The 12,500-nt window shown below is 37.3% G+C and overlaps 1 protein-coding gene across 1 annotated transcript in view; it reads left to right on the top strand.

Annotated features, from left to right (window-relative positions):
• LOC125044858 (afadin-like) overlaps window positions 1–12,500 on the top strand; it is a 146,307-nt gene that overhangs the window by 42,997 nt on the left and 90,810 nt on the right. Inside the window, exons 5-7 of the mRNA XM_047641820.1 lie at window positions 1,124–1,263; window positions 3,345–3,488; window positions 10,432–10,546. Coding sequence (XP_047497776.1) covers window positions 1,124–1,263; window positions 3,345–3,488; window positions 10,432–10,546 — 399 coding nt within the window. The remainder of the gene's footprint in view (window positions 1–1,123; window positions 1,264–3,344; window positions 3,489–10,431; window positions 10,547–12,500) is intronic.

Genomic DNA, 12,500 nt, shown 5'->3' with positions numbered 1-12,500 from the left:
AGTAATATGTATATACATATATATATATATATATATATATATATATATTCATATTATATACATATAGACATATATGTACATATATACATATATCATATATATGCATATATAATATATACATACATATATATATATATATATATATATATATATATATGTACATATACATACATGTACATAGATACATATATCATGTATATACATATATAACATATACATATATATAAATATGTATGTATATATACATATATGTATGTATACACATATGTATATATGTGTATATATACAAATATACATATACATATACATATATACATATACACATATACACATATACACATATACATATACATATACATATACATATACATATACATACATATACATATACATATACATATACATATACATATACATATACATATATATATATATATATATATATATATATATATTTATTTATTACACATGCATATGTATATTTACATACATATTCATATATATATATAATATATAATATATATATTTGTATATATATATTTATACATATATTTGTGTATATATGTTTATATACATATGTATATGAATATATGCATACATATATATGTATATATATGTATACATATATATGTATATATATGTATATACATACATATGTATACAAATATATGAGTACATATATATGTATATATATGTATATACATACATATGTATATGTATATATATGTAAATATATGTGTATAAATATGTATATATATGTATGTATATTGTATATATAAGATGTATTATATGATAAATAATGAAATATATGAAAATAGTTATTGCCATAAATAATTATTTATGTGCATTTCATTAAAGGAAGAAAAAATAATAATTTAGAGTTCAACATTCATATAAAGTTATGGTATCTTTGGATATGAATTCTCTGTGCTTCTTTCCCAATCGAAGAAGTAATAAAAGATTAAAGTCTGTCATTACTATCGGTGGTTGAAAGTAAATCTTAGGTGGAGGATATTAATAACATCTTAGTTTTATTTATATATGAGTGTTATTATTACAAGAAGAGAGAGAAAACCTTTGACTGTCTGGTTGAAGCACATTCTTCTAAAGGACTCAATTGCAGAATTACCGGAGACAAGCTTCACACGCAGCATAAGCAATCCTGAGGCAGTTATGAGACGACGACGAGCACAGAAGTTAGAGAAGAAGCTGCAACAGTTTCGAAGTAAAGATGGTGGGCCAGACACAGGTGGCACTCTGAAGGTGAGTTTCTTGCAGCCATGATTTCAAAGTGTTATTCCTGAATGGGTTTGGTGATAGGAGTGTTAGTCCTGTTGATAAATTCCTTGTTTACAATGAAGAACAGTGTGGAGTCTTGGTTGAAAGAATTTGTTTAGTTGTCTATGAAGGATTTAGATATGTTGCTTTTATTACTTTTGAAACACAGCACATGCTTGCAGACTAAGGAAAAACATATTTTGCACTTTTTTGTGCAAATACCTTATCTTTCACACAAAAAAAAAAAATAGATTTACAAGTTTCTCAGTAAAAGTAGCAAATAATATCAGATTCAGCTGTAAGATCTACAGACATTATTCATAAAACCCCATGTGTAATTTGAAAGAAGATGTCAGCTTGTCCAATGTCACTTTGACATTGGATTTTTCAGTCTTTTATGATCACAACTTGTATATTTCATGAATGAATGGAAAGGAGAGTCAAGTCTAATATAAAGAGTGAAGGCCTTCCCTAAATATGAAACAGCTTTTAATATTAAGGAAGTCAGACGTTACTAAAGGCAGAACAGGAAAGAGGGTAAAGAGGTATAGAGTAAGAAAGAAAATACAAGAGATACGTTTTTATGTGTATACATATTTACTTTGTAACAAAATGATCACTCCAAAATTTAGGACAGTGATATTGTGAGTCAGATGGTGCTTTACACGTAAAAAGAAAACTAATTAAACAAGCAACTGATCATAAACCTTTTGAAAAACTAACAAATCCAAGTGTAGGGTAGCAGTGTTACTTAATGATTAATTAGGAATCACATAATAGGATATTATAATTTTTAATTATGGGAAGAGTTTAAGTGGTATATCTTAGTTAACCCAGTGGCACTGGGGATACATGCATGTACATTTCATGCCTACTGTGAGCTTAATTTATTAGTCTTTACACAGACAGTAGAAGGCTCCACAATAACTTAGTTACCAATGAGCCAATTGCTAATGCTATCTATATCTCTTGTTTACCTTATTCTTAGATTTTCAGAAATATTTTTTCTATCTTATATTGCTAATACTAACACTAATAACATTATATTAATTACGATTTCTATGATGATAATAATAATGATAGGAGCAGTATTTGATAGCATTAGTAAGAAAACATGTTGCCCATAAACTCAGGGAAAGGTGAAATCAAGTGAGTTTGACTCCTTAGTAGCTGAATACCTGCCATCTATGTGTAGAGATGTTTCATAAAACAATACCATAGTGAACACTACATTTTCCCAGCAGCATTGGGTTAATTTTACAGGTTGCAATTAGTTGTATAGTTGTAGGTAGATATGGAGACCTGGAGACATATGCATGTCAAGAAATTTTAGTAAGCCTCTTTTTAAGTTTGTAAGGAAAAAGGTTTTTGAGTTCAGGAATTTCTTATAAACAATTGAATACACATAAGATGTAAAGGGAAAGAAAAGAAAAAATACCCTTTTGTGAACAGTTAGTACTTTCCAATCCTTTTGTAGTTACTTTTGGAGCACAAAAGCAGTTATCAATCAGACTTTACGAGATCAGAGTTTTGAAATGATAAATTTGAGATTGGGACAGCTTCATGTTTCATGTCAGTTGTAGTATTTTTTGGGGTTGTTAACATACTAGCATTCCAGCAGTAACCAAGATTGCTGAGGGTAAATTCAACTTTTCTTGTAATTTCATTGCTATTGAGCAAAAGTATAAGTTCTTTGCAAAGTGAAGATATAAGCACCAAATTCATGTTAGGTTATAGCTTGAAGCTTAGCACTAGCAAAAGTTTTCTTATAGATTAGCATTTTGATCATTAAATATATACATATATAAGCTATACTGATGTATTTACATTATGTTTCATAAAAGTTTGTTCCAGATTGACTATTATAATGCAAAAGTATTTTTTGTAAGTGAATAGAACAGCGTGTGATGAAAAAGGAATTTATTTCCAGAGAATTATTACTTACTAATTTAATTAGGTCATTATACTTTATGAACTATGTACTAAGTAAGTATTGTTTTTTGGTAGGCCTCTGCATGTTCAATTTCAGACCAAAGATATCATTTAACCAATTACTATTTCTTCAGATTTATGGTGAATCTCTACGTCCTGATGTGCCTTACAAGACACTGCTTCTTTCTGTCCGTGACAATGCTCTTAGTGTTGTTCGGGAGATGCTCGACAAATATGGGCTGTATAAGGAAGACCCCAATAACTACTGTCTCATACAGGTATTTGTTGATGAATAGCGTGTTGCATATGAATTGGTATTATTATTATTTGTGTACGAGATAGAGATGATTATTTTCTTGTCATTATATTATAGAATTATGAATTAAGTCCTCTGGTGCTGGGTATTTAAAAAAAAGTAAAGGAAATACCATTCACACTCGCAGCTAGTAACAGACAGCACCCCAAGGCATGATGATGCCCGGTGCCCCTGAAGGGTTGCTGACCTGGCATGGCTGGTCAATCCCTGTTGTTCACGTGATGCATCTCATGATGGACACATGAACAACACTCATTCATACACTCAAGCTGATTACATATAGTGCAAATTCCAGTCTCTTATCACTTTATTCATACATCTGTAATTGTAAATGTATGTGTGTGATTGTCTATGCTTGTGTTTGTTGGTCTTGCACCAGTGGACATACAAAAATTTAATTTAAGAAATTCAAAATGCCAGTGATGATGATTGATTTTGAAAGATTAGTTTTATGCATAAATATTTCCAATTTATGTTTTCTATAATTTAAATTCACAATATTGAATAGAAGTAAAAGGCAAAGTAATATAGTAATCATTTATATTTTCCTCTTTTGGGTTTGTTTAATGTTGGTTAGCTAAAGGGCAAAAAAATAATATTACCAAATGGAAACCAATAATTGGAAATATCAAATATCAGGCATTAGCAAATCCAGGATGTTTCAGAGGGGGCTGTATGTGTCATAAGAGGGTGCTAAGCATTGATGGTATTAGGCCATAAGCTAGGAATTGCAGATTTATTGCATTTATGATGAATTTTCCAATCATTTTGGGCAAACTAGCAGATTGGCTGTAGCATGCCATCACTAGTAAGTAGAAGATCCATGTTCTTATAGCTTTAGTAAGGAAAATAGGTGCACATATATATATATATAGGTGACTCCGACCCCGATTTGCGGACGGGGGTTCCTGATCCCTGGCTCGGCATCCTGACCTGGGGCTTACCTGATTGGGACGTCGAGCCTGGTATGACGGGTGCAGGGCAAAGCCCTCCCAGGGAATCCTGCACCCTGAGGTTACGTGGTGGGGGGAATGGCACCCCGGCCCCCACTCTTCCTCCTTGGGAGGCATGTCTGGTTGTGCCGAGGCGTCGCCTGGCCGGAGGCCCACAAATGGGATCAATCTGCGGCGAGCGTGCCGTGTAGCGGCCTGGAACATCCTCAGTTTCTCAGAGGATGATCGACTGCCTTTGTTGTTGGGGAAGCTGGGGAGGCTCAGGATTGCGATTGCTGCTCTCTCTGAGGTGCGACGGCCTGGTAGTGGTGAGACCAGTAGTGGAGGTTATACCTACTACTGGGCTGGCTTAGCAATGGTGCGGGCCTTCGGGGAGTTGCGGTGGCTGTATCTGACCGCTTCCGTTCCTCAGTGAAGAAGGTTACCCCTGTTGACAAGCGCATTCTGCTTGTGAGAACGAAGCACACTTTGGGCTTCATATCTCTAGTGGCAGTTTACGCTCCTACTGAGGGAAGTGGGCTTGAAGAGAAAGATATGTTCTACACCAAACTTGACTCTATAGTGGGTCAATGTCCCCGGAGGGCCACCCTCATGGTCTTGGGGGACTTCAATGCAGTCACTGGAACTGACAGGGAAGGATATGAGCTATGCATCAGTCCCTATGGCTCTGGTACTAGGAACACCAATAGCTCATACCTCTTAGACTTCGCAAGATCTAGGAGGCTGAGGATTGCGGGCTCATGGTACCAGAGACAAGATCTACACCGCTGGTCTTGTTACTCCAATACTGGCATTGTAGCTAAAGAAATCGACCATATTCTTGTGGATACTCGCTGGAGGATCCTTCAGAACTGTAGAGTTTTTAGGAGTGCTGAGTTCTTTGCTACCGACCACAGACTTGTTGCAACACTAAGGCTCTGCCTCAGATCTAGACGCATCCCGAGATCTCACCAGCAGGTGTTCCATCTCGAGAGGCTCAAGAGTGAGGAGGTGGCTCAGGAGTATGCAGTGGCAGTCTCAAATTGGGTTGAAGTGCTTGGCACTCTACAGGACCCTGCTGAACTGTGGGATACCTTGAAGCAGGAAACTCTGTCAGCTGCCGAGGAGTGCCTTGGGGTTCGACCTCGGTGAAGGAGGCGTGTAGTCTCGGACGAGACACTGAACACTATAGAGATGAGTCGTGCTGCCAGACTGGATGGGAACCATGTCTTGCACAGGGAACTGTCTCGCTCTGCTAGGGCCTCTTTGAGAATAGACCAAGAGAGCTACGTTAGGGGCATTGTGGAAGAGTTGGAAGGTCGTTTTGCCCAAATGACCTTCGACCTGCTTTCCGAGCCCTGAGGGAACTCTGGTCAAAGTTCAACTCTCAGTTGGGCTCGGTGAGGTCAGAGGATGGTCGCATTGTGTTGGAGCCGGGTGAGTATAGGGCCCATTGGGCTGAGTACTTTGAGCAACTGTATAGGGTCGATCCCCCGTCTTCACAACTCCCGTTGGCTGGCACACAGCCACTAGTGGCTGATCCACCAATCAGTGAGGAACCACCTTCCATCGAAGAGGTGAGAAGGGCGGTCTCTAGGCTGAAGAGCGGAAAGGGTGCTGGTGTCTGTGGGATTGCTGCGGAGTTGTTGAAGGCGGGTGGAGAAGCCATGATCTGTGGTTTGCAGTCCTGTCTGCCGTTTGGGAGACTGGTACCATTCCTCCTGACTGGAAAAGGGGCTTGGTCATCCCTATCTGGAAAGGGAAAGGGGACCAAAAGGACTGTGGCAACTACAGAGGTATTACATTGCTCAGCGTACCAGGCAAGGTCCTCGCTCATCTGCTTTTGGCACGAGTGCACGACCACCTATTACGAGTACAGAGACCTGAGCAGTCTGGTTTTACACCCAAGAGGTCAACTATAGACTGCATCTTAGCACTTCGTGTCCTTGTGGAACACCGACTTGAGTTTCAACAAGGTATGCTTGCAGCTTATGTTGATCTCGAGAAAGCTTTCTACTCAGTGCACCGGGAGAGTCTCTGGACCTTAATGGGTCTCCGTGGGATCCCCCCTGGGATTATTGGTTTGCTGTCTGGCCTGTATACAGATACCGAGAGTGCTGTCAAGTGTGGGGAGGGCATCTCTGCCTTTTTCCCGGTGTCTGCTGGGGTGAGACAGGGATGTGTCCTGGCCCCAACCCTTTTCAATACCTGTATGGACTGGATATTTGGCCGTGCCGTGAACCGTAGTTCCTGTGGGGCATCAATTGGTAATTTCAAGGTCACAGACCTTGACTTTGCCGATGGTGCAGTGATTCTAGCAGAGACATTCGAGGTCCTGGAAGTAGCTCTCGAGGCGCTGCATGAGGAGGCGAAGCCATTGGGACTCGCAGTCAACTGGACCAAGACCAAGGTTCAGGAATTTGGGTACTTTTTGGATGTCGATGTTCAGTCTGTGTATGCCTGTGGCGAGAACATTGAGGTCTTGGATAGCTTCACCTATCTTGGTAGTGTAGTGGCCTACGGCGTTATGGACTCACTCAATAGGAGTATTTGGCGCTGTCAGTATTTGACTAGGACAACTAAGATAAGGCTCTCCAGAGCACTGGTGATCCCGGTCTTACTCTATGGGTGTCAGACCTGGACACTGAACAGTGCTCTGAAGGCCCGTCTTGACTCCTTTGGTACTAAGTGTCTTCGCAGAATCATGGGGTATACCTGGAGGGACCATGTGTCCAATCAGAGGATACTCCATGCGACTGATTCAAGACCTATTACCAGTCTGATACGAGAGCGCCAACTTCAGCTATATGGGCATGTGGCTCGTTTTCCTGAGGAAAATCCGCCTCATAGAGTCATCTCCGAGAGGGTTGACCCAGGCTGGAGAAAACCAAGGGGAAGGCCACGGAACTCTTGACTGAAGCAAGTCGATCAGAACTGCCAAGATGTGCTGGGAGTGGGAAGGAATGCTGCATGGAGGCTTGCTCAGAGGGACCCCAGGAGGTGGAGGCAAAGGTTGGGCGCAGCAAACTGCAGCCATGCGTATACCCCCTTATGATGATGATATATATATATGTAAACATTTACAGGAAATTATTTGCTTATATAATTTCAATTTCATTTCACCTTTTGTTACTAATTTAGCACAAAAGGATTTATGTTAAGGTCTAAACTATTCACACATTTTTTTGGATATTTTTCCTATTCATACTCTTAGCTCGTTTCAGCAGGGTTATGCAGTATTTGTTAAAGTACTTGGTCCGGCAAGTTTTGAAATTACAATTTGACTGAAATTACAATTGCCAAGACCATATGTTGCACTTAGCACAGCAGGACAGAGTTGAAATTCCTAGGGGAAGTTAATTTTGGGTGTATATCAGTGAAAGTAGTTTTTTGTGCAGTGGCTCTTAACATTTTTACTACTATGCCTCCTCTAGGAATTTATTCTTCCTTCTACGCCCCATGCATCTGTAAATGAAATTACCACCCAATTTTAAAGAAAACTATTGATATGTTCTTAGTCTTTTCATAATTGAGTATGGATTAGTCACATTATAATTAAACTTCTTATATGACCAAGCTCTCATTAAAAGCATAACAAATATAATTAGAGAAATTACTGTTTTTTCCGAAGGGCTTGTGCCCCACTTAGAAATTACTTATGCCTCCTAGGGGGGTGCCCCCAGATTAGAAACTATTGCTCTATAACTTTATTAGTATGGTAGAGTGAGTGAGAGGAAAAGAATGATCCTCTATTTTTTAGACATTGTCTAGTGGTCTAGTGGTTTACTTATTCAGTGAGGCTTAGTTTCACAAGCAGCAGTAAAATATATTTTTCGTATGCCTGCTTTGAGAGCAAATTTAGAATTGCAGTATGAAATTAGCAAGAATCAATTAGAATTTTGTATAAGGGAAACTTTTTAGACTTATTCACCCATTGTCTCTAAATTTTGGGTACACCCGATCTGTCCTTCATGTAGAATCTACAGTTTCCTGGTCTTTGCTCTAGGGCCATGTTAAGCACCAGCTGCACAACTAACAAATCTGATTAATTTAGTATTATGATGCCGGGGACCATTTTCATGTATCTGTCTTTTGATTATTTTTTAATATTCTCTGGTCTCTATTTGATATCTCATTTGGTGTGCTAGAGATTTTATATTCTGAATGATTTTTGCTTATTATGTCCTTTTTTTTTACTGTAAATGGAAAATACAGTGTTTTTAAGTACATAGAAAGATGGACATTTATTGACATTTTCAATCTTTATTCTTAAAAAAACATGTATAGACATGTAAATTTTAGGTGCCAGGATCATTCTGATCCGACTTCCATGCTGAAACCTCTGAAAGTGGCGCATCCCAATCAAACATACTGTCCTCTAGGGACACAAAAGCCAAATCATCAGAGCTGCTGTTGAGTGGAATCCTCCTTTGCTAGCACCATCATCTGGCAAGAAGTTGGACCCTGCCAAGGGTACTCTGACCTCAGCTGGATCCTTACTTCAGATGCACCTGATAAAAAAGAAAAGGAAAAAGAGAAAATGATAATGAAATATATAAAAAAAATCATGCATATACAAGCTTACTGGCATACGTTTTGTGTAGATACAAAATAGTGATCTGACTGCCACTTACTGATAGACTGCAGTGGGACATCAGTGTCCTCACTTGAAGGGTACTTGAAAATATTAGGACCTGAAAATCATGTTAAAGCTATGCAGATATTAGATATAGAAGCATATTTTTTGTGCAAACAAAGAGATGATGATCTGAAAATAACTTACTATTAGGCAGCAGCAGAGGTGGTGTGAGAGCTTGACCTAGTGAGTCGTAACATCAAGGATTGCAGACAAATGATTTATGGGTTCAGTTTAGTTCAATGAGATTTGTGAAAGCATGCGTCACCTGGGGCTTTCATATATGTTCCTTCTTCCCTCAGGCAATGCCACTGGGCATGCTATGAAATGGTATGTGACACATCAGTGATGGCTACTTTTTCCTCTCTCCATTCCTCTTTGCTTCCACACCTGCATGGTGTTCACACATGGAATAAACAAGTTTGAATTTTTTAAAGTATATTGGCATGACAGGATATTCACATCCCCAAGAGGAAAGAATAGTAATACTATAACATGAATGTAATGTCACATGGAGGCAATGGATTAATGTCTTGATCATAATGATACTATTAAGAAACTGTTATGTTTGTATGAAGCTAGTTCAGTTGTTATTTACAGTTGGGTCCTATTTGATTGTTCTAACCTTCAGACTAGAACTCATGGAAAGAAAAAAATTACTTTTCTTCTGTCAAATGCCACAATGTGGAAACTGTGTCAGCTCTAAATCTGTGAATAGGCTTTGTCAGTGGTGGTCCTCCCTTCCCACAACTCTAGTTTTAGGAATCATTATGATGTCATATGATCAACAGAAACAATAGGTTTATGGAAATTCTAATCTTCATATCTGTACATTTCAGGGATATGAGTTTTGACTTCATAATATGAACAGCAAATGTTATTACTTTGCTTACATAAAGCAATGAAAGTTTAAAAACAGTCTAGAGGATAATTGTTTAATTCCTCATAATATGGGGGTGATTGTTCTATGACGTATAGGGTAAAAAAAATTTGGTTGAGAATTCCAACACAGGAAATCACAATAGATCTGCAGATTATTCTATACCGTTTCTCTATATTTCATTAATAAGAGATGAATGGTAATAGAAAATATAACAAGATATTTTGATGTATCTTGAGGTCACTAACTTGGTAGACTATATTATAGACCCTTATATGGGAGCTAAATTGCTCAAGTTTTTGAAATTAAAATAAGTATCAGTTTAGTATGTGTTGACTGATGAAGTATGAACTATGTGTGATTGTAATGATTAATAGCCTTTTGACTAGTTTGAATTGAATAGATTGAATTAGACCAGTCCAGCAAAGTTTCACAAAGTTTCCCTTTTCCCTCTCAGAATGTAGTTGGAGGTGACGAAGGATATGGAGGAGCCACATCCCCACAGAAGGAATATATCCTTGATGACGATGAATGTCCTTTGGCCATTCTGATGAATCATCCCCCATCTAGAGGTGAGTACAAGTTGTTTTCTTGTTTTGGGGGCTTTGTTTTCACAGATGCTTTTGAAGAAGAAGCTGTTGCATTGTAGGGGAAAGATCTGTTACCATTAGCTGTGCTGCTTTTTGTGCTTTTGATGCCATGGATGTTGTGGATAGAAATGTGGTAAAAATTTTGTTCTTGATGTAGTTGTGTAGGTAATTTTGTTATCAACTGTTGCAAAAAAATTAATAAGCTTTTAGAAGCTTTTATCAGCTGTTCAAAAATATTCATGTTTTGTATTAAAAACAAAAACAAAGAAAGAATGAAGACAAGATTGAGAGTGAGAAAGAGAACAAACATGGTTGGGAGACAGATACCGGGATCCTAAGAATGTTCATGAGAATAAAAAGTAGAGCAGATATAGTCCACCTATTTGTTTCAATTTTAGAAAGCAAAATTATATATGAGAACTAGTATTAGTGATAATTTTATTCCAGTAATTTGCAATGGCTATGAAACTCTTAATTCTGGGGATCTTTAGAGCTAGATACAAATGATGAGTTTTCTCATGAAACCAAATAGGGAGTTGTACATATCTAAGAAGCTTTTTACTGGCTGTGGAAGAAAGATGTATTCATAAGTCATATATCTTTATGATGGATAGAGGACTAAACATAAATAGGATGGGATACTTAATTAGGAGCATGTGGATAATGTGAAGGTAAATATTATTAATGTGGGAAAAGAGAATGATATGAGACTGTGTCATTCTGTAACTGACATAGCATTTTATTTTCACTTTCAAAACATAGGAAGTAAAAATGAAAAGTAAGAGAATGCCAAAGTGCTTACCTTGTAGAGATACTGTACTCATTACCGTTCCTTCAAAACCAGTTGATGCAGGGTTATAGAATGTCATGTGCTCTGCATTGTAGTTGTAACATTCTTGACTGACAATCATCATCATTATCATAATCAGCAGCAGCAGCATCAGCCCTTACTGTCATTGTCATTGTCATCAGCATCATTATCAGTCATTGTTATCAGTATCAGTCATTAGCATCATCAGTATCAGTGATCATCATCAGCATCAGTGATCATCATCAATATCAATTATCATCATCATCATCATCAGTAGTTATCAGTCATCATTAATCATTGTTTAAATTTGAAGCATATCTTTACAAACATATACTTCATTTTATGCACTATCATGAATTAAGCACTGTGACACTACTACTCATTTAGAAATTTTGTCATAGCCACATGGAGACCTTAAGACAAAATAGCTACTCTGTACATGATTTGGATTCTGAACACCTTTTCAGCATAACCTACCAACCTTTGTACCTCCTACTTTACTTCTATCCAACTGCATTTCTTAGTAAATAAAAGGTCAGGTGTAACTAGCAATGTGGTCCCATGTTTTGAGAAGGAAAGGTCATGCAAGATGTGACATTTTCATCAGAAAACTGAGTAAAATCAATATTGTATTCATTAAGGTTACATTTTGAGTAGTGGAGTGTATTAGCACATCACTTGTATACATTTAAAATATTGATTTTTCTGTTCAGATACTTTACTGTAATTTCTTAATGTGCCTGCTATCTGTGACAAATTAAATATTTACTCTTTCTGGTTTTAGCTGACATTTGCATCTTTTATTTGGCATTTCTTCTCAGCTGCTTCTCTAGAGAGAGTTTGCACTTGTTTGTTTATATATGAAAAAGGAATTTGATTGATCATTATGCAGCATCTTTTATTCTATGAATGCGCAACAAAAGAAATGAAATGTTTTGTACTTAGGTCTTTACTGTATATTTAAAGAGGCAGAATGTGGTCGTTAATGCAAAATGCATTATAAAAACTGCCCTGACAGAAAGGTTAAAAGCTATTTTCACCATCAAGGTCTAATGTTGCTCGACATAGATTCAAAATATATCTACATACCACTTTACTGATATTAGAGAATCTGGGAACATTCTG

Source organism: Penaeus chinensis, chromosome 36, assembly GCF_019202785.1.
Source record: "Penaeus chinensis breed Huanghai No. 1 chromosome 36, ASM1920278v2, whole genome shotgun sequence".
Classification (NCBI taxonomy): Eukaryota; Metazoa; Arthropoda; class Malacostraca; order Decapoda; family Penaeidae; genus Penaeus; species Penaeus chinensis.
Note: the sequence above shows the minus strand (reverse complement) of the source record. Positions and strands in the feature narration are given on the sequence as shown.